General features: G+C 37.2%; 2 protein-coding genes across 4 annotated transcripts; both read left to right on the forward strand.

Annotated features, from left to right (window-relative positions):
• The first annotated feature begins 11,319 nt into the window (after positions 1–11,319).
• LOC114264108 (F-box protein At5g07610-like) lies at positions 11,320–12,522 on the forward strand. Its single transcript, XM_028204715.2, has one exon. The coding sequence runs from the start codon at positions 11,320–11,322 to the stop codon at positions 12,520–12,522; it is 1,203 nt and encodes a 400-aa protein (XP_028060516.2).
• Positions 12,523–12,839: 317 nt separating this feature from the next.
• Positions 12,840–19,774, forward strand: LOC114264122 (uncharacterized). Of its 3 annotated transcripts, XM_082924286.1 has the most exons (7): positions 12,840–16,095; positions 17,703–17,771; positions 18,461–18,547; positions 18,646–18,702; positions 18,801–18,894; positions 19,022–19,152; positions 19,256–19,774. In XM_082924286.1, exons 1-5 carry the CDS (start codon positions 16,003–16,005, stop codon positions 18,867–18,869), a joined length of 375 nt encoding a protein of 124 aa, XP_082780412.1. In that variant the 5' UTR covers positions 12,840–16,002; the 3' UTR covers positions 18,870–18,894; positions 19,022–19,152; positions 19,256–19,774. The 3 variants fall into 3 exon arrangements, with proteins under 3 accessions (XP_082780412.1, XP_082780411.1, XP_082780414.1); XM_082924285.1 differs by having other exon boundaries at positions 18,801–19,152; XM_082924288.1 differs by having other exon boundaries at positions 18,485–18,547; positions 18,801–19,152.
• Positions 19,775–27,637: the final 7,863 nt, after the last annotated feature.

Consider the following 27,637-nt stretch of genomic DNA (forward strand, 5'->3'; position numbering starts at 1 on the left):
ATTTATCAGTATATCAGTTATTCAATTTGTGGCTCATATTTCCTGCCATAACGGTCATTCAGAAACTATAATAGTCATATGTGGTACATCCAATAGCAAAACAGTACAGTAGGTCTTAACAGACCAAACAGTCAGCTGATGGCCATCATATCAATAAACAGTAATGGTTCCAAACATGGGAACTGACAGAGATCTCTGTGACAGTAGCAGTACAGTACAGTAACAGTAAATTACTATGGATGCCACGAATACAGTTCACAAATAGGACAAACATTCATTCAGTAAGAAATATCATTTCAGAAAGCAGTACAGTTGTTCATTCAGAAAATATTCATGATTGAACATATCTTTACAACATTATTACTCATAGAGCACTGGGCTATAAGCAGCTAGAGCGTTCTCGGATGCTAACCCTACACAGTTACAGAACGAACACACACTAAGCTACACAGTTGGGAAATAATAAATTAATCCCTAATTTGCCTCGGTGTGGTTTTACATCAATATCTTCATTAAGATGCCTTAAACTAGGCCTAAGAATATCTAGGATGGAATGAGGATGCAAAGATGCATGTAAAAACACTTCTCAAAATTTTGCTGAAACAGGGTCCCGTTCGAGCGTGGGTTTCCCCGCTCGAGCGGACATGCAGACAAAAGATCTCCGCTTGAGCGTGACTTTCCTCGCTCGAGCGGACTGCAAAAGTACTGGATGGGTGAAATTCACGCTCAATGGGCGCTCGACCTCCACTCGAGCGTGAGACACAAGTCCTCGCTCGAGCGTGCATTCCCCCGCTCGAGCAGATTGTAAACACATGCAAAGTACTGGATACACGCATTTCCCGCTCGAGCGAGCGTCATTTTCCCCGCTCGAGCGGACTGCATGAACTCAGTGTGTATGCTCGAGTATGGAGTTCCCCGCTCGAGCGTAAGTCCAAAATCTAGAATTTCCAGATTTGAACCTCAAGCTCAAAACTCAACTTTAAAGCATTAAATTCGATCCTTTTGGGCTAATTTGCTGGAAAACACTTGTAAACTCATAATATGAAATCTTTCAAAGATCAATTTGAGAAATCAAAGCCCATAGATAGTTCAATTAAACACAATTTCAAAGAAGTTTTCATGAACATGAAGAACATATGACATGCATGAATTCTAGTGAATTCTAATGCCTCAAAACATGATCCAAAGCAAGATTAAACTCAAAACCATGATGAACTCATGGACTAGAACAAGAATGCAAACTTGCATGCAAGATTTCATGAAAATCAACTTCAAAATGCAAGAATGTGTACATGCATACATGATTCAAGCTTCAATTTAACAATTTAAGCCATAACTTGGCTCTAAACTCCAACAATCCTCTAAACCATGCAAGAACCAACCCAAAATATGAACAAGAAGGTAAATGTCCTACCTTAGGTCTTGAATTCAAGATATACAAGCTCAATTTGCAATCTACACTTCAATTCCTCTAAATTCCAAGCAATTCTTGATGAACTCAAACTATCTCCTATCTCTCTCTCTCTAGTCGGTTTTGCTCTCAAATGGCTGAGGAAATGTGATGATAATGCTAACATGTACAAATCAATAAAAGGCTCATGAAAGTCCACTAAGTGGCATTTTGGTAAATAACTCAAGTTGATGCATTTTAACTTCATTAATCTAATTTAATCATACCAAATCAAATTTCAATTCAACATACCATAAAATCACATAAATTCCAATTAATATAAAACACTAATCAGTTTTGGATTTGGCCGCCGATAAGGCCTTCAATTTGTAGTTTAAAACATGACACATGAACAAATCAATTAACAGTCGAACAGATAGAAATGCATTTAACCTAATATACTCAATCAATTAGTCAGAATTTTAGTCAATCAGTCACTTAACATGCTTAATCATAGATTAACACTAATCAGTGGTGAGGATTGTCACGCTAAATAAGGAATAGACTAAATATGGAAAAAGAATAAAATCAAATAATACAATTATACAAATCTCATAATTCACGCTAACACTTGCTACTATAAGTAAATAAAAATTGAGACACTAAAGGCTTATGGGCTTATATTGATAATGAGGTTTTTTGTTAAATTAAAGTAGAGACTCATTATGGCTCTATATTTTGAAAATTGAGAATGATCCTAGCATATATTTTGAAAATGGAAATATTGTTTTAAAGATCTTGAAAAGAAGAATTCAAAATTATCAATTTTATTAAAAACATAAATATATAGTTACAGTCATAGCGTTTATTTATTTATTTATTTTCCACACAATACACATAAAAAGACAAATACGTCATATTATTCATGCCATCCATGTTTAGATTTACCAACTTAAATTTGCATTCGCATAGTGCAAAATGCACAAAAACGTGACACCAGAAAAGTAAATAGAAAATGTATATATAGTTGAAATTCATTCTAATTGTAGTGTGAATCATACTTAAAAAAATCTTAGCGACACAATATGTTTGTGTGTTCTATTTCTGTACAACTGGCATTGTTGGTTTTTATAATCAGGAAAAAAAAAATTCAAAACATGAAACCACAAAAACAATTTAGCTGGGCCAATTTTCCAAGAAAAAAACAGTTGAGAAGTAAAGTAGTGATTTTGGGTAGTTTAAGGAAGGAGGAAAGTGATACCTGCAATTTTAAAAATTAAGCACACATATATTTTAGACCTGAGTTGAAAGGTGAGCATTGCCATTTGCTAGAAAGAAGATAATTGGAACTGAAGTAGTGCGTTTCCTGTATATTATATACATTTATACAAATCATCTATATAGAACCTTCGATTTCCTGTAAAGCCATTTTTTCAATTCAAGCTTGTATATGTAGGACTACTCACTCTCATATCCAATCCTCGTGTCCTTTTCGATTGGAACCACCCAAAATTTGCTTCATCCTTCTTCCTTCTCAAGTACAACTCACCCTCTTCCAACATAATCAAGTTCAATTACATATCTCTCATCTTAAACAATGGTTTTGAAAATAATCAAAATTCTTCAAAAGCTCTTTGATTACTCAGACCTCGTTTGGGAATAGGCTATTTTAGTAATTTTTTTTATTTTTTATAAAAAGATATATAAAAAAGTAGAGAGAATGATGTGACAACTTATAGTGACTTTTTGACTAAAATGTATAGTTTACAAACGATGCCTCAATTTTGTCAATGACCCCAATGGTATAAAAAGTATCTAGTCCTATAATGGCTTGTTGCTCTGCTTTCCTTTTACTTCAGTTTGGATTATAATGACATTTTTTACAACTACCACGGAATGTTTCATCATTCTCGGGCCTCGCAATTGGGATGACAAAAATACATAGATAGTGCACATATAATGCACAAATATCTGTCCCTATTTTTTAATTTGGTCAAATATCTTCAATCTAACTTAAAAGTGCAAAAATAGACCCACATATCTCCATTTTTTTAATTTAAAAAACGGAACAAAGTATACATACACTAATCCACCAATTAGGAAATCAATTCAAAATTGATTATAAAAAGATGAAACGTTAAAAAATAATTGCAAAAATGATGAAAATTTTAGCTACAACTATTTATTTATCTATCTCCTCTTTAATTATCTAAACGAGTGATATAAATAAATAAATAACATTTATTATTATTATTATTATTATTATTATTATTATTATTATTATTATTATTTTCTTTTCAAATCACCCAATTCAAACGGAGAGAAAAGGGAATAGCAACGTCTCTTAATAATGAAACAAAAATGTATGTATCATAGCTGAGCTAAGTCTGAGTGAGAGGGAAAGCATTTGCTTGCCATTTTCCAAATTGAAGAATCCTTACGAAACTCTCTTATTCTCTTATACCACCTGTCCTTCTCCACTATATCTTTTTCTCTACCATCACCAGCCTTAACCCTAGCTCTCTTCATAACCCTAGCCGCAACTTCTAATCGACTTCCACCACCATCACCACCGCCTCCGCCGTTCCTCCTCCAGAACACCTTCCTCTCGCCGCCGCCTCTCTATAAACAATAACCTTACTTTATTTCCACTAAAAAGGTCATTGGAGACGACAATCTGCTCAAACAAATCCTCATATAGCTACCACCGAAGCCTCTCATCGGATCCAAGGTTGTATTGAAGAGATGGTGCTCTCTCATTTCGGATCCTTATGTTCTTCACGATTGGTTAAACTTATTGGCATGAAAAAAATACACAGATAGTGCACAAATAATGCGCATAGATAGTGCACATATAATGCACAAATATTTGTCCCTATTTTTTATTTTGGTCAAATATCTCATTTTTAACTTAAAAATTGCATAAATAGCCTCATTTGTCTTCTTTTTTAATTTAAAAAGGAACATACACCTGTTTGTCACCCTTTTTCCACAATATCAAGTTCAACAACATACCTCTTGATGGTTTTGTGAACAAGAACAAGTGTTCAAGTGCTCGTCTTTCTCTCAATTTCTTCGATGACTTCAACGGTGCCAAAATTTCCCACTCCTATAAGGGCTTGTTGCTTTGCTATTTCTCTTGATTTTAGTATGAATTCTAGCACACTCATTATAATGTTCTTAACTCTACCACCAATAAATTTTCTACCATTCCTAGGCCTTGCAATGGAGATGACTGAGGCCTCATTTGGCAAGAGCTAAAGTGATTAAAGAGGCACAAAGAGACAAAAATAGGTTAATTTAGTCAATTAGGCAAAATGTCACATCCAAATTATAATCATTTCATTTTTTTCTCTTACAACTATCACATTTAAACCAAAAAAAACCAAAAAAAAAAAAAAAAACAGAAATTCTCAAGCGGAGCTAATTTAGCCAAGCTAAATTAGCCAAGCTAAATTAGCCAAAAAGCCAGGCAAAGCTCTTCCCAAACAAAAATTGAAATTTCATAATTTTCATCAACTTGGCATTTGAGTCGTCTGTTTTACTTCACTATATGTTGGCCGTTCCAGAAAATGGCACAATCTTGATTGTTGAATCGCCATATATTTGTCGAAAACTCGAACTTGAGTATTTTTTGATGTGTCATTTGTTTACTAGGGGAATATCTAGCATTCCATTTTTTTTTCTTTTTTCTTTTAATTTAATTTTTTTTTAATCCTATCTAAAAAAAATATGAAAAAGGGTAAGACTACAATACACACTTCTTAAAGGATGTGTATCATATACACCTTATAACTAAAGAAGAAAATGACACAACTCCATACTTTCTGAGACATAATTAAAAAAAAAAAAAAGAAGTTATAACCAAACACCTTATGCGGCATAACCAAAGAACTCAAGAGTCATAACTAAAATATTGTCAATATTAAAGAAGAAAATTTGTCATAACTAAAAATGAAAATAACATAATTAGGAATGTATATGATACATTCCTTTTAAAGGGTGTGAATAATAGAATTTCCCTATGAAATAATTATAAAAAATGACAGAGACTCTAAATGAATTAACAAATATTGTACACAATAATTGCATGGATGTGGGTCCCAAGTGGTGTAGGTCCCACACCATTATTATTATTGTATTAGTCATTTATCTTCTAATGTCAAAAAATTAAAATATAGTATTTCAGTGGGTTCGATTTGTATCAGTGTAAAATTTTTCAAAATTGAAACAAATATTATGTTTTGAAAAACATACCGAAATGACAAGTCGGTTTGGTTTTGTCAAATTTTCAAGAAGAAAGATGAGGGTAATTTGGATATTTCAAAATTTGATTGAGGGATACAATTGCAACTGTAAAAATTAAAAAATGGTGTATACTGAGAAGATAGTGTGCAAACACAAACCAAAAAGTAGCATCCACGTGTCCTTATAATCAACAAAAAATCAAAACGTAACTTCGCCACAAAAATCTAGGACTGTTGGCCAATTTTTTCAAGGAAAAAAAAAAAAAAAAGAAGCTAAGCAATAAACAAGCAATGATCGGACATAATTTTCATACTAGTTTGTGTATTGTGTTGTCACTAGAATTGATTTTTTAAGCATTGATGTATTTTAGAATATTATTTTTGATTTATCTTTATAAATAAGGTATTATTTTCAAAAATTCATTTGCTACAAAGTGAGGCCAACCCAAGGCAAGCTATTAAATTGGGCCACATAATAAGGAAGACCCAAAATTTTATATCTTTATATGTATTTCACTTCACATGACCTACAAAAACACTAAAAGAAAGTAATAGGAGTAATTGAAAGGCTCATTCAACAATTCTTTAGACACGAGCATTGATTACACTTGCATCAAAATAGTAAACGCATTGATTGCTTCTTTTCTTTCAATGATTTTTTTTTTAAGGGTAAGGGATCTCTCCAGTTAGGTTTTTTTAATTGGAGAGTGTTGTTGGGCTTCCATGGCCTTACCACGGAATCCGTACCGATGATTTGAACCATTTAATATGTAGGGCTCGTCGAGTACTTCATTCTTGCAAAAAATCACGTTAAGCGAATATCGATAGACACTTGGTCAGATCACATATGTATCAACAACTTATTTTAAAAAGCGTACTTACTATTGATACAAATTTGATCTGATCAAATAGCTATCGATATCCGATCAACGTAATTTTTTCAAGGATGAAGCACTTGACGATCTCTATGCATTGAGTAGTTCATATTATCAATGCGTGCGTTGTGGTGGGCCCATAGAGGCCTAAAAAATTCTTTAATCCAATTTGAACTAGAGAAAAATCTCGTACTATAATCTATAAGCAATGCTAAGAAACAAGCCTATTAACTCATTAAAATATTTGCCATACAAAACAAAAAAAGTCAATAAAATATAAGTGCTGCTATTAGCATCCTATCAATTATTTTGAACCCCCCATTTCTTTGGAGTCCTATTTATAAATTTTAAAACCCTTAAATTTTTTTTATCCCCCCAAATAATACCAAAATTATCCTTGTGCAAATATTTCACACATTGAATGCACACCCCCACATCCCAAAAAGCTTCTCTCGCAAAAACCTTAACAAAATCTATGAAGGTGATTATTATTTCATCTCCACATACTTATTCATGACCTGAGAAAATAAATTTAGGATTTTTCATTGTTGATTCAAAATTCCATTTTTCTGGGTTCTGCTATCTCTACAAGTTTCGATTATCTGTTTCCAAACAAATAAAAAATGTTCAGTTACCTGTTCCCCGAACAAATGAACAATATTCGAGCCTATGTTCCCGAATTTTGGTCATATGTTTTGGAGTTCAATCTTGAAAAAATGATAAACATTTTTTTATTATTTTTGCCTTTTTTTTCAAGAAATTTACCCTTACAAGGCTAATCTTCTCTTAGTTATGAACACTATCAAAGTTATGAACCTCCTCTAAGTTTTTATTGTTGTACTCCTCTCGTCTTATGCAGTTGTGGTTATTGAAAAAACTTTCACTCATTGTCATTATTGGAGAAGTGTAGGTAATCAAATAGTTGCCACCGTTACTGCCGAAATATTGCTCCAAAGGGTTTTCAAGGTATTGAGGGTGAGTAGATTTTGAAGGTAGGATTTGGAGAAGATGGATGGGTGGTGATGGAAGTGGATGCTCTCATAAACCTTAACTCATGATGTAATAGATGTATGAGCTTAATTGTGAGATGGGGTGTCCTAAAATTATTGATGTCCCTTTTAATAATTTTATTTGAGATTATTGTTGTAATAAAAAAAAGCTAAAATATAAAAGGTCTAAAATAATTGATGGGGTGCTAATAACAACACTCTAATATATATATATATATATTATTTGAGAAAATTTCATTTTTACCATTATACTTTGTCTCAATTTTCAATTACACCACAGACTTCGAATAATTTCAATTTTATCCCTAAAATTTTTGAAATTGTATCAATTTTGCCCTTGCCGTTACATTTGAAACGGAAAAAGTTAAAAAAAGTTACATTTGGGCCCCAAATTTCAAAAGAAAGATGCAGATCAACCTTTTCCTACCAGCAAACCACTACTACCAACCACTGCTTTAAGCCCTTTTATCTCCTTCGTTATAATTTCGTTTCACCTCATTTTTACGTCGTTAGATTCATCTCACAGCCTAGTTTTCGTATTACCTCTCACACGTCTCATTCTTTCTCTTTTTGTATGCCGTCGGAGCTCCCAAAATTGATAAAAAAAAATAAGACTTTTCTTCTCATTTCTAACTTTTTTTTTAGCCATCTTTCGGACTTCATATGTTTCTTGATTCTTGACAATTCTACTTTATTCTTTCGCCATTCTCTTCACATCACTTCCTACTTCATCCTACACTACCTTGCATTCTCATTTCTTTGCGTATGGCGAAATTTGTTTGAAAATTAACTTCAAAAATTCTAAAACATTCATCATTTGTTTCTTACTCCTCCATCTTCCTCCTCATTCTCCTCCTTTTTATTCACTTATAACATGATGTGGAACATGGTTCTAGGTGGTAACGGAGCTGGTGATGGTAGTGGTGGTGGTTCGATGATGGTGATGGAGCTCGCGGTGAGAATGGTCGTTGAGCTTGATGGTAGTGGTAATGGAACTTGGTTGTGAAGGAGTTGGGTTTGATGTTATAAGGTGGTGGTGATAGTGATGCTCATGGTGACAGTAATGGACTTCGGTGGCGGTGAAATAAGTGGTTCGAATGGTGATGCTGGTGAAGTTGATGAAGAGATGATATAGATAGATAGATAGATATGAATAATGCAACAATGTTGTTATTGTGAATGAAATCATCTTAATAAGAATGATGTGACAGTGTTAATAAGTATTTAGGAGTTGTTTGGGGTGTCCTAAATAAGTGCACTTTTTGACTTTTTGAACTAAAAAATTGAGAAAAAAAAGATGGTTGTTTGGGTTAACTTTTTGACTTTTTACGAAAAAATGTGTATTAAAAAATTGTATAAATTAGTGTGTAGGAGAAGATAAGGATAGTAGGCAGTACGACCGTACCCTTTGGACATAGTGAATTGATGACAAAAAATGATTGCCTACTTTTCGGGTATTATATTGGACGGTGCTGGTCGGCCCATGGGGGCCATCACGGGTCCCATTTTGATAATCTAAATCGTTCAATGTGTAGAAATCATCGAGTATTATATGTTTGCAAAAAATCACGTTGATCGGATGTCGATAGCTATCTGATCGGATTAGTTTTTTTTTTCAACCGTTAACTATAACACTATCAATTTTTTTATACAAACTGATTTGATCATGTAGTTAACGATACCCGATCAACGTGATTTTTTATAAACATATAGTATTCGATGAGTTCTACACATTGAACGGTTCAGATTATCAAAACGGGACCAGTGATGGGCCCCCACTGGGCGAACAACACTGTGTTGTTTATACACCCCACCTATGCAATTTTTTCAAAAAACTTAGCAACAATCTGTGGGATGTTAGACTGAGTTGTAATAAATTGTGTGTAAAATTAATTTTTTTTTTTGTGAATAGTGATAGCTTTTAAATTTTTTTAGTAACTTTTTGACTTTTTGAATTTTTTTGGATGTCCCAAACCAGGCCTTAGTATAAAAGAGTCCGGATCCTCAGCCGCTGCCATCCCTGCGGCACCCCCAAAACGACGTCGTTTTGGGGGAAATTTCAATTAAAAAAAAAAAAAAAAACGGAACAGAAACCAGAGCAAGGTGAATTCAAGTCGGGTCGTATGGAAGGTTTTGGAACCTTCATCGGATCTGATGGAGACACCAACAGGGGGTCTTGGTCCGCCGATTGGAAACATGGGTACGGCCAAAAACGCTACGCCAACAGGACTACCCATTACAGATTCTCAATGGGACTTTCTATCTTGGAAACAAAGATCAGAAGCAGAACTTGAGTTTCAGTCACAAGATTTCTGCGCCATTGATGGTGGATAAGAACTGTGGAATGGCGAAGAAGAGATCATCGGTGGATGGGTCGAGGGGGAGCTTGAATGAGAGGGATTTTCCGAGGATTTGTATTTGGGAATCGGAAGGGGAAGCTGGGGATATTACTTGTGATATTATCGATAATGTAGAGGCTTCGTTGTTTTATAGGGATGGTACTGGGTTTGATTGTCATGGGATTAGGAAGTTTCAGAGGAGTCCCTGTTGTTTGAATGGTGAGGTGAAGAAACCAGGGCAGACGATATCGAAAGGACATAAGAATTATGATTTGATGCTGAATCTCCAACTGGGTATTAGGTAAATTATTGATTGGGTTTGTGGGTTTGTTGGGTTTTTTATTCAAAAAAAAAAAAGTGTTTTTTTTAATTTATGTTATCATTGTGATTGATTAATTATTGGGTTTATTAAATCTGTGTTCAGGTGCTTATTAAGATGCTTCCAAGTTACTACCAACATGTTTGTCGGTATGAAAACTCACTAGGTGGCGTGAAGGTGAAATCAAACCCAGAAACAGAGGGGAAGAAGAGAGAGGACGGAGGGGGGCCAAAATCAAACCCACCCTCACGATCCATGGCTTTCTTTGTTTCTGCAACATCAGGATCAATTACATCTTCAATGCATATACATCGATCGATCGATCAAACCCATCTTCCTTCCTTCTTCTCCTCTCTCTCTTTTCTTCGTTTCGTTTCTGTTCTGTTCTGTTCTGTTTTTTTTTTAAATTGAAATTTCCCCCAAAATGAGTCGTTTTGGAGGTGCCGCATGGATGGCTGTAGGATTGTGCGGCCGAGGATCCGGACTCTAGTATAAACACATATAAAAAACTTAATTAGAATGATGTGACAATATTATTGTTGTGAATAAAATCATTTTTAATGATATTTTATTTTGAAGTAAAAAATTTGTAACAAACCAGAATTTTTTTTTTATATAGCGTTACTCAATTATTATTATGAGCAAGAATCCTCTAGAGTTTTTTTTTTCTTAAAGTTTTCTAGAGTTGTGTGGTTGAGATTTAATGACAAGTCACATCAATTTTTTAGCATTAAATCTCAACCACACAATACACCACTTTAAGAAACTTTAAGAAAAAAATACTCTAGAGGATCCTTGGTGTATTACTATTATTAATTTTTTATTTTTATTTTTATTTTTTTCAAATCAGCCAATTCAAACGGGGAGGGAAAGGCTAACGACTCTTAGCAAAGAAGCAAAAATGTATGTATCAGAGCTGGGGTGAGAGCTGAGTGGGAGTTTGCATTGCAATTTGCCAGATTGGAGAATACTCACCAAGCTCTCTTCTTCGCTATGTATAATCCCTCCTTCTCCACTCTTCCTATTTCTTCTTCTTCCCCACCCCTAACCCTAACCCTACTCCTCTCCCTCTCCCTCTCCCTCTCCCTCTCCCTTGCCTCACCTCCCGATCGACCTCCTCCACCACCGCCTCCGCCGCCATGGCGTCCTCCTCAGTCCAACGCCGCCAACGTCGCCGTCTTTCTGTAAACACCACCGCCACCCTCACTCTCACCGCCGCCGAAAAAGTGATCGGAGACGACGATCTGCTCAGCCGGATCCTCATACGCCTACCGGCGAAACCTCTATTCCGATTCAAGACCGTATCCAAGAGATGGTGCTTTCTCATTTCGGATCCTTACGTTCTTCAACGCTGGATTCCTCCGAAATCTCCTTCCTCTTTCTTCTTACGAAGGTATTCTCGCTTTTCTCACAATATCAAATTCAACCATGTATCTCTCAATGGTCTTGTTAAACACAACCGTTCAATTGCTCCTCTATATCTCGATTTCTTCGATGACCGCGACCTTGTCATTATTTCCAAGTCCTGTAATGGCTTATTGCTCTGCAGTTCCTCTTGGCCCGGTTTGGATTGTTGTAATCACAGCCGTTGCTATGTTCTCAACCCTACCACCCACCAATATTCCACCATTCCTAGGCCTGTTGACGGGGGTCTCTACGACCACATAGTTTCCATCAACTTAGCATTTGACCCCTCTCTTTCACTTCATTACAAAATAATTGCTCTCATTTCCAGAAGAGACCTCAGCCCTGAATACCGAATTGCTGTATATTCGTCCGAAACTCAAACTTGGGTGATTTCTGTACCCATTATTTACCCATCGGATATGATAATTGCAAATGGTGTATTCTCTGATGGTAAAATCCATTGGCTTCGTCGCCACTCAGAAACATCAATAGCTTATGATATTAATCGAAATGAATCCTTCCCATTCCCGATGCCATATAGTCTCACAAATTCCCCAGCCTATTTTGGGGAGTCTGGAGGTTATCTACTGTTCATTGAATCTATTCAAAATTGGGGTAATCAGTTTGATGTGTGGGGGTTGGAGAGCGACTATTCTCACTGGTTTGTGAAATATCGTGTTGACCTTGAGATGGGTGCATTGACTTTTCCAGGGATAACGTATGAAGTCGAAGTGCTTTGCTTCCTTGGAGGAGAAGTTGAAGGGGATTTATGCTTGATCTTCTACCTATCTTGTCAAGTCATATCCTATAACTTCAAGGATAGAAGTTTTAGGAAGGTTTGCAATTTGAAGCTGCGTCCTCTTGATATTGAGAATATACAAGTGTGTCCATCAGCTTTCATCCATCCATGCATGGAAACCATATTTAATGTTTGATGGCATTTCTTTGGAAAATAATTGGTGTCGTCTCCATTTCAATGTTTCATTTGTTTCCTTTCTAGTTTTTTCTTCCTTCTAGTTAAGAATGTTTTTTCCCCTCTCTTGGTGTAATAATTTCAACAGTTGTAAGCTTATTTATGCCTTTTGCAATGAAATGGTTTTTAATATCAAGGATGTGTCATTTATGATATGTTTAATTGATTTTATTTCCTGTTCGATTAAATTTATATATGGCTTTTGCAATTAAATAGTTTTGTAACATCAACGATGTGTAATTTCTAATATGATTGATTTTACTTCCTGTTTGAGCTTATTGAGTTTCTAAGTAAGAACGTAATTCAAAACTTTGGTGCGGTGATGAAATGATGATGCATTTGCAAAGGCTGTGACCAATCAAAAACCTACATTATCTTTACTATCGGTGGGTGCCAAAGTAATGATGAGTGAATGAAATATATTAAAAAACATGGTTGGATAATATTCAGAAAGAAGATTTAATGTATTAATGAAGTTAAACAAGTTGAACTTGAATAATAGGGTTTAGGATGCTTTGTGTTTCCTCTTAAAGGGTCTCAGGATAGAAATGTAGAAATGACGTCATGTCAACGTAAGATTTGTTAGTATATGTTCATCGTGAATATTGTTTGAATTTATAATTCTGTTCTTGTTTCTCAGAAATGAAGCTGTTTATTGCCAATAACCTGCATTTCTTTGGCAACAAATCATTGATGCACTTCCCTTTTCCTGTATTTTTTCCTTAGAATCTCAGTCATGTACTTGCTTTGTAGAAATGACAAAGCAATAGACCTCTTCTCTTCATTGCTTTTATTTCTTCTTCTTCTTCTTCGGCTGGGAAGACAAAAGGAAACTTGAGCCCCTAACATCAAAGGTTGACAAAGCATCAGATTGCATTTGGCCTACAAGGCTGTTGATCTGCTGTAATAGATTTGAATTGTAATCTATGTACCTTCTCTCTCTTCCGCTATTTCTCTTTCGTTACTAGTGTGTTTCTTTTCTTTTCTTAATGCAGTTCTACTTTAATATTTCATTTTGTTTGTACCAAATTTAAAATCAATTCTGTTTTTACTTCCTTTCAATCTTTATTTTTTGTGACACGTCATATTTCTAACCAACCAAGTATATATGCTTGTTTCTTTCTAGTAGTTGTCAATGATGACATTATTAAAAAAAGAGAAAAGAAAAAAATGTTTGGTTGACTCAGATTTAGTTAGATTCACTAGATGACACAGGTTGGTTCTACTCCTTTTCATCCCTATTATTTTCATACATACGATTAAGATGGTATATTTTTTTTCCTTCTTATTTTCAAGTTTAGATCTTTTTGTTTTAGTAAATGAATGTGTTTGTACTTACAATACCCAGGTTGATTGTCAACTGTTTTCTAAATCTTTTTTGCTCTGCTTACTTCAAAGTATTGTGTGATCTTTCATTTAGTATTGGTATGGAAATTCATATTAAATCTAATTCCTCCTATGCATATTTAATAAGATTTGTTTGAATAGTTCATGCCAATGACTAGTAAAACATAAAGTATGAATAGAATCGTAGTAATCATTGTACTACCATCGTAAACCTAAAATTCAATTTCAACGACATTTGGAGCCTATATTCTTTTGCTTCATTAAATTTGCAATTGAAGTATTTATTAGGGTCACTTTTGGTACCGTCCAAACCTAATAACTGTATTTTTGCAAGAAGTCAACATTTTTTTTTTTTTTTTCTATCTTGAACTAATTTACGTAACCTAAAACACCTCCCTTGTGTTTGAGTCATGTATTATATCCCTATTGTCCCTAAATGCTTTTCCTTGCCAAAGAATATTAACTTGACCAAGACATTTATTAGGTGATCTTGTGTAATTAAATGAACTACTGCTAGGTTTCATCGACGTATTGCTACATGGTCTTGGGGGCTTAGTCATTGGTCAGGGATGTTAAATAGCATGCTGGCATTCTATATAGGGTTCTCTTCTTTTACTTCTCATTTTTTCTTTCTTGTTTCTTTTTATCTCTTTCTTTCTTCACATGTATTTTTTATGCCTGTGTAGTTAATATCTTTGTTATGATTATAGCTTGAATTTCTTTCCTTGACAAGAACTTTATATTTCATTTTTAGTCATATGATTGTTCGAGTATACTATTGTAGACATGTAATTAACTATCTACTAGTTTAGGTATTGTTCGAACATTGGCACAATCTGTTAGCTTTAGTGTGGAATCTCCTATTGTTGCTAAAAGGTGTAAGGTTTAAGTCCTTATTCGGATATGGGGGTATGTTTCCCAAAGACAAAAAAATGTCTTTCTTTTGTTGGTTAGAGTGTTTCATTTCTCGATGCAATGATAATTTGTTTGCTAGGTTTTAAACACATCTGTGCTTCTAGACCTTGCAGCCAAGAACATAAAATCTGATAATGTCTGATTTTTCTTCTTTGTAATAATCTATTGCCATGTGTTCTTTCAAGTTTCAGACTTAAGATTTCAATTTTAAAGCTGGGGTGAGATCTTTAACCCAACGGATAGTGCAGTCATTTATGTTTTTTAGAGAGTGATCAAAGACATATGAAGTCTTATTTAAAATTATTCGAATGCTGATCCAAGAATTTTTTTTTTTGTTTGTATGTTACAATAGGTGGATAGTCTTGAGAGTTCAAAGTCCATTGCTTTCTAAATCTTAAGAGTTTGATTTTGCAACTTATATTGTTAGTTTCTACATTCTAGTTGATGTTGGAAAAACAAGAAGGAGAAAGGACTTTTTCACAATCCATTGGTTATAGTATATGGCTGTTTAGTGATTTTACTAGTTAGGGCTACGTTTTTGGTTGCGAAACTTCTATTTTATTATATATATGTATATATATTTTAAATCCTTGACTAGTACTAGGTATGCTGTTGTAGGAGTTTAGAAAGTCATGGTTATAGGAATTTTTTAGGAATCTGTGTACTGTAGTTTCTATGAAATGGGCCCCTTGTTACATGATTTAAGAGTTGTAATGAAAGTTTGTCCTGTTTAAAGCATTAGGTACTTTTCTTTTTTCTTTTTCCTATTTGTTGAATTCTTCTACTAACTCGAGTGTGGAACTCAAGCGGCCTGTACGGAGTAAGGTACTTTTCTCTTTTATTTTTCCTATTTGCTGAATTTCTGTTCATTCAAATCTGTCAAATTGGCCTTAATCATCATAATCTGAACGCATCTCTTGTAATCCATTATTTTACAAAGCCTATTCCTATTTTCCTTGTTTTAATCTATACTAAGTTGTCCTTCATCACTAGTAGAGAGTGTATCACTCTTTAAAGGTAGAGAAGGCATGCAACTTTGATGGTGGTAGTGCTGTCGGAAGGACTGCCAGCATTAGGTGGTTCAGGTGGCGTTGTTTTGTTAATGGTAGTGCTTGTGCTCATGTGATGAACGTAAACTTGAAGTTGAGTAGAAGTGGAGGCAGAGCAAGTGCAGCTTAACATGAGTGTGGTGGCGGTGGCATCAGTTGCCTTGGTGGCAGTGGTGGTGGTCATTCAAGTGGCCACGGTAGATTTGTACTTTACCCTTCTAAAGGTTGTATACCTTTTCTGTTTCCTTTTTGTCTTTTAATTTATGCCATGTGAAAATCATTTTATGCATTTGATGGCAATCCTTTTTTCATTAAATCGCTTTATTCTTGGAATGTGCTATGTTAATGAGGGAGATTAAACTCATGCTATTAGCGTAGCTTTGTTAAAGATGTTTGCTTCATTAATATATTTCATGCGTGTAAATCTTAAACTTGCGTAAGGCATTTGTCATAGATAGAATTAAGCATTTGACAAGAAAACAAATGTACGTACATGTATATTTATATATATGAGAGAGAGGTAGGAAGTCAAGATGGCAGGAAAGCAATTGAATTGTTTTCATTAGCTATTCTTTCAGTTAATGCTATGCTTTCTTCTTAGTTTTATGAACCTTAGTGGCGGTATTGTGTTCTCAATTGATATGCTCAGAATCTTGAAAGAAGGATTTATTTCTTCTAAATTGCGCAAGATGTTTAATTTCTTCTTCAAATCTAAAAATTAAATTTTTTTTGCTTATGTTACAGGATTATTGCATTACTGCTTATGACCCAAAGATATAGGCTCATTTATTGCATAACAAGTAACTGCCATTACTTCACTGGTTCAAGTCCTAGAGCTGCTACTCGTGCAAATGAGCCTATATTTCTTTGTTTAGATATGTGGTTGGCAGAGAAAGTTATGAATTCCATACCAGTTTCTTTTTTTCTTTTTTTGATAACAAGAACCCTTGACTCCACCTTCAGTGAGACCCAGTAAAACCCCGGATATGTGTAGCCTCACATATCGGGCAAAGTTGAGACTTACCAATTGAGCTAAACCCTTACGGGTATGAATTCCATACCAGTTAGTGTATTGATTTGTCACTGGAATTGATTTTTTAAATTTTTTTAATGGTATATATTCATAAAAATCAAGGCACTTGAGTAAATTTTTACAAAAACAACTACTATTATAACTGGGCTATTCTTAGAACACGCATATATCAAGGTAAAATAGATTTGTAAGGCATTCAATTCTAGGTGTGTGGATCAGCAGGAAACAGCGAAAGGTGCATCCTTCTGAGCCAAAAGGAGCCTCTATCAAATGGGAATGTATTTAATATTTTCATTAATGGAAACTGAATAAAGGTGTGATTAACCAACTTTCATAGCATTTTCTAGTTGCCTTTTGCATAAAATTTGAAATGGAGTTCACTTAGTAGCTAGTTGTTCCTCAGTTTATTTCAATAGCATTGCACTTTTCATGCAAACTGGAGTCACTTCACCAGTAACATGAAGATTCTTTATGTTCTGTTAGCTATTGGTGGGGAATATGAATGAGGTAATGATGTAAAACTACGTTGTTTTAGTTGTATTTCTAATTTATTTTTCCCAATTTGTTTCTTTTCTTAATATATATATATATATATATAAATTTGTTCCCCCAATCTATTCAATTGCTCCAGCTCTCTCTCTCTCACATGCCCTACCTCTCTCTCACGCTTGCCATCGTGGTTCACAATTATGGATCTCTCTCTTTAGATTTCTCATTCTCTCTCTGTCTCTCAATCTCTCTCTTGATCTCTCAATCTTGAAGACCTAAGATTTATATGTGTTTTTTTTTTCTCTACAGAGAATTGGCATTGAAGCTCAGAGCAATTGCAGAGGTCATCTACTCACCTCAATTCTTTCGCTAATTCCTGTATGTGTTCAAATTCATTCGTTCATTTCTGTCTCTATATGTACTATGGATATATATATATATATATGTATAATTCCAGATGTATTCATGTTCCCTCATATTTCAGAAAGTATGCTATTGATATCTTGAAGTAATGGTATATTCATGAACAGGCCAAAAGTACTTGAGGTCACTCCAACTAGCCCTATCTTAACCGGAGGAAAAAAGACCTTAGTTGTTGAGCATGAGTTAGTCAAGTCTGTTTTTAGTATGTATGATTTCAAAATGCATTCAAATCCGTGAATGTTATGTTTGAATATGGTTTGAAAAGGGAAATGATTTGAGGCCTAATTGGTTGTATTTTTATTTTTTTATTTGGTTTAGGAGATAAAAGTGAAACTAACCCAATAAGAAAAGATAAATGTAAGGTTGTGGTATTATATATAATATTAGTGAGGGGGTGAAATTTGGAAGAAAATTTTGGACAAGGAAGTTGTAAAATTTGAGAGAAGACAAAATTGAGATGGAATTGTAAAATCTGGGGGTTCCTTTTTCTATTTTTTGGTTTCCTGTAAAAATGGTATTGATAAAAGACAAAATTGAGATGGAATAGGCTGGTCACAGAGCTTAAAATATTTAAGAGATGTGTTAATATTTTATCCTTGCGAACAGTTAATTGGGCATAATCTTACCTATTTGCTTCATTACAGACTTTAATTTGTTTGGATTACCAGCTTCGGATCATTATAAAACCAAAGCCATGCATTGGAGTTGGGCCTTTATGTACTGCACAGCAGGTAGATTTTGCATGGTGAAATAATTGCCCAGTTTTCTGCTAAAGAGACTCGTAATATTATGGTATACAATAGCTTCTCATAAATGTGCCTTTTGGCAGATGCGTTACCATGTTCTTCGGCTATTACATGGAATTTGGACTCCTATTCCTCGATCTGTATGTGTCTTGCTTTTTCTATTTTCAGATTTCTTGGCTAGTGCTGCTTTTATTAATAATTGATTTATCGAGACATATTGGTTTGCTTTCTGTAACAGATGAAAGATTATATTACATATTTTAAAGCCCAATGGTTATCAGAGTCTTCAAACTCCATTTCATTATGAGAGCATGTTTCGGCTGGAAGTTCAGGTCACCTTCTGAATCTTTATTCTTTCCCAATTATGCAATTATTCTCCGTTGACTGTCTTGGGTCAAAGCCTTCTTATTTGTCACTATATGAGTTCAATGGTCATCTTTATTTTGGGATCTGTGATAGCTGAGAGAGGCATTGCTGCTCATTATAGCGGGAAACGTTTTGTCACTGAATTGGTTGGATATGCAATGCCTGATGGTAGAAGTTCAAGAGGGAAAATAGTTTGTATTATTAATGCAAACATTGCCCTCAGGGTAATTTACCTTTATCCTTGCTAAATTTTGATAGTTTAACACTCTTCCTCGAATACTCTTTCAAATAACCTGACTTTTGGTAGAAGTCCTTTCTTCCCTCCAGATTGGCTGGCTCAATGCAATGTAGAGAATGGCAAGAGGAAGTTGTTGGAAATATGGGCTCCAGAGAGTTAGTAGAAAGAACCCATCACCAGAGATCTTTTAGGTAGCCGTATCTTCGTGTTTACACCAAGAGGTAAGAGAATGGATTGCTACACAATACAAAAATTGTGCTGCCTGATGTCGCAATGGTCTCTTTCACATTGCATATAGATTAAAAATCTGCCTAAGGGGGCAACTGTCATTTACTATGCTTATATGATACACACTAAAATTGGCAACAAAAAGGTCGCTGCAAAGGTATTCTTTTTTTACTTTTTTGACTATGGACTTGTTGTTCTTAGACATGTACGTGCAAGTGCAAATGCAAATGCTGAAGTTGTGGAGATAATAATCTACAATGTGAGCTTAGACAGTTCCTTTTTTTTGTCCCTTTCTTTTGAATTGAGATATTGGTTCCTCTCTTCTGATTGAAACAAACTCACTTGGTTGGAAACCCAGATATATTATTTTATTTATTATATATGTTGTATTTCAATAGCATTGGTTCCTCTCTTCTGATTGAAAAAAATCGTTCAATAATTTAACTGATCATAAAATCAGAAATGTATAGAGAATTGATCCCCCCCCCCCCCCAAAAAAAAAAAAAAAAAAAAAAGAGGAAAGAAGAACACAATGGTCGAAACTCTAATCTCACAAAATTGGCCACAACCTTAGTAATATTCTCAAAAACTAAAGATTACAATGTAAAAACCTAATATTTATACAAGTTACCAAAAATAGAAGACTACAATAGGTAATGACTTCCCTCCATATTACTATTCTCTGTATCTTATTTTGTGGGCTTCTGACTCTAGACTCACAATGATGATTCGAACAATTCATTTCATAGGTCCATTAGTAAAGATAAGTTGTACAAAAAATTAATTTCATTGGACATTATTAGACACAAGTAAAAATTACATAAATCGTCAGTTGTTATGAGTTTAAATTTAAATCATCTATTTTATAAAATAAAATGCAATTTGTTTATTTATTTATTGATATTTGATAAAATTAATTTTTTGCATTCACTATGACGTTGACCAGATGAAATTACTATTATGAACCTACAGTGGGGCTCATAAAATGAAATTTGGATTATAGAAGATAGTAATATGGAGATGAGCTATTCCCTCTCTAATAAGACTCTAAATTAGATTAAAACTTATAAATAACCATAAAAAAAGTACGAAATCTTTAATTTTTCTTTTAGCCAATGCCTTTTACTCCCTATCAGGTAATGGTAAAGGATGGTGAAAGAGACGTTGAAGAGAGGGGGTGGAAGAAGAGGTTCGACAATGGATGACGTTCTGCAAATCTGTTGACAAAGAAAATGGAGATGTCGCTTATGATAAAATAGTCAAAACAAAGTGTAGTCAAGAGAAAAAGAGAACATTTTCTCCCAAAATTTAAAATTTAATGGACCTCTTATTCTCCTAACTAATACTATGTACTTATTGTAAGAGAATTAGCACAAATTTTCCTATATTTTTTTAGAAGAGATTGACTTAAAAAAAAAGAAAAAAAGAAAAACTGAGCAGTAAACAAAAAGCAATGTGATGTGGGAGTAGAGGTGTAAAAATGGCCCACAGCTTGAAGATCGCCTGTTGTCCGGGATGGACCCGACCCGATTAGGTCTGAGTCCGAACCCAGTCCGAGACCCTGGGCTTGGGCCTGGCCAGTCATTTTGAAGTCCGGCCCGACCCATCGCTCACTCAAGGCCCACTCAAAACCCGCCCCGCCCAAGGTCTAGTGTTGTTTTTAGTAGAAAAGAATAAAATTTTGGTAGAAAAAATAGAAAAAAAAAAATGCCCAAGTCCGGCCCAAGCCCGAGCCCAAGCACAGGCCCGGCCTGCCCAAGGCCAGAATACCCCTGGGCCTAGGATTGGGCCTAATTTATTGGTCTGTGGTCCGGTCTAGCCCAGCTTGAATTTTGGCAAGAGCCTAGATGGCCTGACATGAGCCGGCCTAAGCCTATGCCCGAGTGGGTCGAACTGGGCCCAATTTACACCCCTATATTGGAGGAGTTTAAGGATGGAAAGAAAGGTGAGCGTCAACATCTTAGCTGTTAAGTACATGTAGCAGAACCAAGCAATGTCAAGAAGAAAGTATTTATGGTAAGAGAATTATCACAAATTTTCCCATATTTTTCGGAAGAGATTGATTTTTTATTTTTTATTTTTTTAAAGAAAAAAATTGAGCAATAAACAAACAATATGATATGGGAGGAGTTTGAGTAGAGGTGATCACCGATCAGGTTGGGTTGGGTGGCATTCCATCCGTCATCAGTTCAAAATTAGGTGGATTAAAAAAATCAAGATGCATCTGTCCACTATTTTGGCAGATGCAGATTGAATGGGTTAGCGGATGGATGCGATTGGTTTGACAGTTTGGACTTATAGCGATCCCGGGTTTACCCTTGTTGTACAGTGATCCGGACATGTGTCCGTGGATGTTGGTAGTTGTTTATTATCATGTTTGCATCCTCTTTACTTTGTATATTGAGTTATAAGATGTGTTGGCAGGTTTGTTACAGGTTGGTTGTGTTTGGGAGCCTAGTGTTGCTGCCCAGATTTTTGGACCTTAGCTCGAGCGAGGAGTTGGTCGCTCGAGCGAGAGTGAGGTTCGTGTCTGGTGGGTCGAGCCAGGGTGGTTTCGCTCGAGCGAGTGTTGCGTCTGGTTCTGGACCTGAGAGTTGCCTTTCTTGGCTCGAGCGAGCTTCCTTCGCTCGAGCGGTCTGGGTTTTTCTTCGCTCGATCGAGAACTTCTTGGCTCGAGCGAGAGTTTTCTGTGTCTGGTCGCTCGAGCGTGTTTTATATCAGCGGACAGTAGCGATTTTGAACTTCAGTTTTTCATTTCTTTTTTTGATCAAACCCTAAATCCGAGACCCTCTCTCTCTAAACTTACACCCTCTCTAAGATTTGATCTCCCTAGAGTGTGAATCTAGCCTAGAGCCTTTGTTAAAAAGATAGAGGGCGTTGAGAGCTTTGATTAATCTGAAAAAGTTTGGATTTGGAGCAAGTTGATCTTCGAGTCTTCATCTCCTTTTTGGCTTAAACTTCGAGGTAGGGATACCCTACTCCTCTCTATGGATTTTGTCTTTAAATTTTGGTATTTTGAGATGTTGGGCTTGGCTTGGTAATTTTGTGAAAGTTTGGGGCTTTTGTGCAATTTTACAAAAGTTGGGGTTTCATTCATAATAAACCTAGATGCATGTTTGGCATAGAGAAATGGAATAAATGTTGAATCATTGATGAAAATGGGACCTAAGGGTTGAAATGGTAATTATGGATAACGACCTAATTACATTGTTTAATTAATTGGGATAATTAATTGTGAGAAATGAGGAAATGAAATGTTGACTGAATATCCATTGTGCATTTATTTTCTGTTTAGAAATAACTGCTTTGGACTATCGGTGGAGGATAGTCGTGATTGTTGTAGACAATGCATGATGATTAGGCAAACTGAAACTAATCAATGAAATGTGTCATGGAACTTGACGGTTGATAGAATACATTAACTGTATGTATTGGGTGATTGTATATAGAACCAATGTGTTTATATGCGTTATGTGTAGAGGAGGAGATGGGGGATGTACTCCGCGGTTTAGGGGAAGATAGGGGATGTACCTCTAAACCGGATAGTGTTGGGAGAAGATAGGGGATGAACTCCGTAGATACAGCTCATATGCTTGTCTAGAGAAGTGAAGATAGAGCTTATATGCTTATCTTGGTAAAGTGTGGATACAGCTTATATGCTTATCTGTGAATGTGGGATATTGTTGTTATACATATCTGTTGAGAATGTGGATATAGCTTATATGCTTATCTGAATGTGGGATATAGTTTTTATACATATCTATGGAAATGATGATAGAGCTAGCATGCTTATCTGTTGAAAAAGGGAAAATGAAAGGTAACTTAGACTCGTAAGTTGTATGACATAAATGTGTAATTTATGTGAATGTATCTGTGTTAGCCATCTATCAATTGCTAATCTTTTAGTCATTGTTCATGGTTGGTTTAGTATATTTCTACTGGGCTGTGGCTCACCCTATATGGGAATATCATTTTCAGGTGCAGGAAGCATGCCACCTCCAAGGACATAGCTGGGAGGCTAGAGGCGGACATACTTTTGTCGCTTAACTTTTGATGTATTACATGTAACTTCAAGCCAAGGGCTTAATGTGTAAACGAGTTAGTATTCTTTTGTTGTAACCAAGTGTTAACTTGGAAAGCTGTAAGCCCGTAGGGCATTTTGTTTTGATGTTAACATGTAATACTTATGTAATGGAACTTTAATGAATAAAAGAATGTGGTTAGCTTATATGTAAATGCATGTCTTATCTGATGGGTTTAATGTTGCTATTTTGAGGGCGTTACAACTTGGTATCAGAGCGTACCGGGTTCGAATACTTTGGGTACGTGGGAAGTGATTAGTATCACAATGGGTTTGTCTCGCTTGATAGAGACTTAGATGTAATATCATATGCTATGTGCTTAGTTGATAACATGCTTATGTGACTATGTGGGTATGGGATTTAATTTCTAGGATGTTGATTGGATCCTTGAGTTTCTGGGAGTCTTGTTGGAAAAACACTTGATCAATGCTGTTTCTAACCGGAACTCTAGTAACGCCTCGGGACTATCATTATCCGGAAATGAAATTCGTAAGTGCTTATGTGTTTGTGTGCTTACGTGGAGTGAATTACAGTTGTCCATGTATTAGGACGTGAGTGTTTAGTTTCGGCACATTTATGAATGTGCTAATGTTCTGTGTTACCTTTACTAGGATGTCAGGACGAGGAAGAGGTGCTAGGCGTGGTAGACCTGTGAGGCAGGAAGCACCGTTACCGGGTGAGATTCCGGCAGTGCAGGAGGGAGTTGGTCAGGCCAATGTGGCCGAGCCAGTGGGTCAGCAGGCTATGGGTGCCTTGGCCAGAGAGATAGCAGGAGCTTTGGGTATTCTTAGAGCTGGGAATCATGCAGCTGACGCAGGGCCTTCTTTCTTGAAGAGGGAGTTTTTCCGGTCTAATCCGGATGAGTTTATCGGGGATCCGAAGGAGCCACTGAAGGCTGATGAGTGGCTAGAGCAAATGAGTAAGACGTTCGAGATGCTTGGCATCGAGGACGGAGCACTGAAAGTGACCTTGGCATCCTTCCAACTGAAGGGAGATGCGGGTCAATGGTGGAAGTACGAGAAGGCTCGTGTTGGTGGTACTTGGGAGGCGTTTATAAATGCTTTTCAGGAGAGGTTTTTGTCTGCAGCAGCTAGGGAGAAGCTGAGGGATCAGTTTAGCCGGCTTAATCAGCAGGGCTTGTCAGTGGCCGAGTTTGAGGCTACTTTTACCAGTCTGTCCAGGTTTGCACCTGAACTGGTGGCGTCTGAGGAACGCCGTTGCTATGAGTTTGAGAGGAAGTTGAGGCGGGGCCTCAAGTTGAGAGTTGGTGGGTCTTACATCCGAGAGTATAGACACCTGGTAGATGCTGCAGCTCATATGGAGCTTATGATGCAGGAGGAGGATGAGGGGCAGAGAGGCTCCAAGAGGAGCCAGGATGGCCAGGGTGATGGCAGGAGGCAGAGGGGTTCTAACCCTCAGCAGTCGCAGGGTGGTGTTGCTAGATCGACCTTCCCAGTGCCGAGTGCAGGCTCCGGGAGAGGTGGTCAGGGGGATTTCACCTGTTACAAGTGTGGCCAGCTGGGTCACAAGGTTTCTGTTTGCCCGCTGAAGGGTGGAGGTCAGAAAGCTGCTTCTTCTTCAGCTAGACCGCAGAGTCAGAGTTTGGGCAGGGGGCAGCCCTTGTCTTGTTATCAGTGTGGACAGCCTGGGCACCTGAAGAGGTTTTGCCCGCAGTTGAGTGCCACTTCGGGAGCGTCTGGTTCTAGGCAGACGCAGGGTTTTCAGCCAGCTCAGTCTGTGCAGGCCTCGAGGGCCAATCCGGGAGCTTCGTCATCCCAGTCTGTGCAGCAGTCTTTTGCTCCGAGAGGTGAGCAGGTAGACCAGGGGCCTACGGGGCGCGTGTATGCTGTTACCGCGCAGGATTTAGTACCGGCTCCATCAGTAGTGAGAGGTACTTTTCTGTTTTGCAACTCGGTTGCTAGTGTGTTGATAGACACGGGTGCATCTCATTCTTTTGTATCTGCTGCATTTGCATCGGTTTTGGAATTGGAGTTAGCACAGTTAGCATCTCCTATTTGTGTGGTATCGCCTTTGGGTGGTGAGTTGATCCTGAAACAGGGTGTTAGAGGATGTGATATAGAGGTCGCCGACTATAGGCTTCCTTTTCCGTTTGTTGTCATGCCCATGAAGGGTTTTGATGTTATTTTGGGTATGGACTGGTTATCGTCATACCGGGCTGTTATCGATTGCTACCGCCAGAGGGTCACGTTATGTACCTTGAGCGGGGAGTGGTTCCATTTCTTGGGAGACCGGGTTGGTAGTGTTTTGCCACCGGGGTATGATTCGCGAGGGCGAAGTGAACTTAGTGGTCTACTTGCTAGCTTTGAGAGTGGTGAGAGTGGTGAGATCCAGCATGTATTGCCGAGGGTGGTTTGTGAGTATTCGGATGTTTTTCCCGAAGATCTTGTTAGTTTGCCACCTCACCGAGAGATAGAGTTCTCTATTGATTTAGTGCCTGGCACGGCGCCGATTTCTATGGCACCTTACCGTTTTGCTCCAGCAGAGTTGGTTGAGTTGAAAGTTCAGCTCCAGGAATTGCTCGATAAGGGCTTTGTTCGCCCTAGTGTTTCGCCGTGGGGAGCACCGGCCCTCTTTGTTAAAAAGAAAGATGGTGCCTTGAGATTGTGTATTGACTATCGGAAGTTGAATCGGGCTACGGTTAAGAATAAGTATCCTATGCCCCGTATAGATGATTTGTTCGACCAGTTGAAGGGTTCCCGTTGTTTCTCTAAGATAGACTTGAGATCGGGTTACCACCAGTTGAGGGTCAGGGAAGAGGATATTCCGAAGACGGCATTCCGTACGCGGTATGGCCATTACGAGTTTCTGGTGATGCCATTTGGGCTTACCAATGCACCGGCAGTCTTTATGGACTTGATGAACCGGATTTTCCAGGAGTTCTTAGACCGATTTGTGGTCGTCTTTGTGGACAACATCCTTATCTATTCGCCTTCAGAGGAGGAGCACGAGGAACACTTGAGAGTGGTGCTTGAGTTGCTTAGAGCCCATAGGCTGTACGCCAAGTTTGGGAAGTGTGAGTTCTGGCTGAGGGAAGTCAAATTCTTAGGCCACGTGGTATCCGGGGAAGGGGTGTTTGTTGATACATCCAAGGTTGAGGCAGTACAAGATTGGGCACAGCCTAAGAGTGTGTTTGAGATCTGCAGTTTTCTGGGATTGGCTGGGTATTATCGTCGGTTTGTGAAAGATTTCTCCAAATTAGCGTCACCGTTGACTAGACTGACTCGGAAGGGAGTCAAGTTTGTGTGAAGTGAGACTTGTGAAAAGTCATTCCAAGAGCTGAAAGTTAGATTGACCACCGCTCCGGTGTTGATTATTCCAGAGAGAGGGTTGGGTTATGCGGTTTATTGTGATGCCTCACGAGAGGGTTTGGGTTGTGTGTTGATGCAAGAGGGGAAAGTGGTAGCTTATGGTTCACGTCAGTTGAAAATACACGAGAAGAATTACCCCACACACGACCTAGAGTTAGCGGCTGTGATCTTTGCCTTGAAGATTTGGAGGCACTACCTTTATGGTGAGAGGTTCGAGGTGTTCTCGGACCACAAGAGTTTGAAGTATCTGTTTACACAGAGAGACTTGAATTTGAGGCAGAGGAGATGGATGGAGTTCATCGAGGATTATGATTTTGAGTTGCACTATCATCCAGGAAAGGCCAATGTTGTGGCCGATGCCCTTAGTAGGAAGACCATTAGTGATGTTGCTAGTATAGCCATCCGGGAATGGGAGATGTTGGGAGCACTTGGTGAGTTTGATTTGCTACTGGGCGAATCTGTTGGGGCTGCGGCCTTGTTTTCTGTTGTTGCGCAGCCTACACTTGTGGTTAGAGTGTTAGAGGCACAGAGAGGTGACCTTGAGGTAGAATCCCTCCGAGAGAAGATCTCCAGTGGGAAAGTTGAGAAGGGTTTGATGGTGTATCCCGACCTGAGTGTGAGATACCGAGACCGTTTGTTTGTACCGGAGTCTTGCCGAGAGGAAGTACTCCGAGAGTTTCATCATTCGCGCCTTGCGGTGCATCCGGGAGGTACTAAGATGTATCAGGATTTGGGTCGCCAGTTTTGGTGGCGGGGTATGAAGAGAGATGTGGCTGTTTTCGTATCAAAGTACCTTACTTGCCAGCAAGTGAAGGCCGAGCATCAGAGGCCA

Source organism: Camellia sinensis, chromosome 4, assembly GCF_055761805.1.
Source record: "Camellia sinensis isolate YWXY chromosome 4, ASM5576180v1, whole genome shotgun sequence".
In the NCBI taxonomy this organism is placed as follows: Eukaryota; Viridiplantae; Streptophyta; class Magnoliopsida; order Ericales; family Theaceae; genus Camellia; species Camellia sinensis.

Excerpts from the sequence above, each read along its gene's own strand:
- LOC114264108 (XM_028204715.2), top strand. The coding sequence starts at position 11,320 with ATGGCGTCCTCCTCAGTCCAACGCCGCCAACGTCGCCGTCTTTCTGTA.
- LOC114264122 (XM_082924285.1), top strand. The coding sequence starts at position 16,003 with ATGAGTGTGGTGGCGGTGGCATCAGTTGCCTTGGTGGCAGTGGTGGTG. Across the intron at positions 16,096-17,702 it reads TGTACTTTACCCTTCTAAAG|AGAATTGGCATTGAAGCTCA; the intron begins GTTGTATACCTT and ends TTTTCTCTACAG. Across the intron at positions 18,703-18,800 it reads GGACTCCTATTCCTCGATCT|ATGAAAGATTATATTACATA; the intron begins GTATGTGTCTTG and ends TTTCTGTAACAG.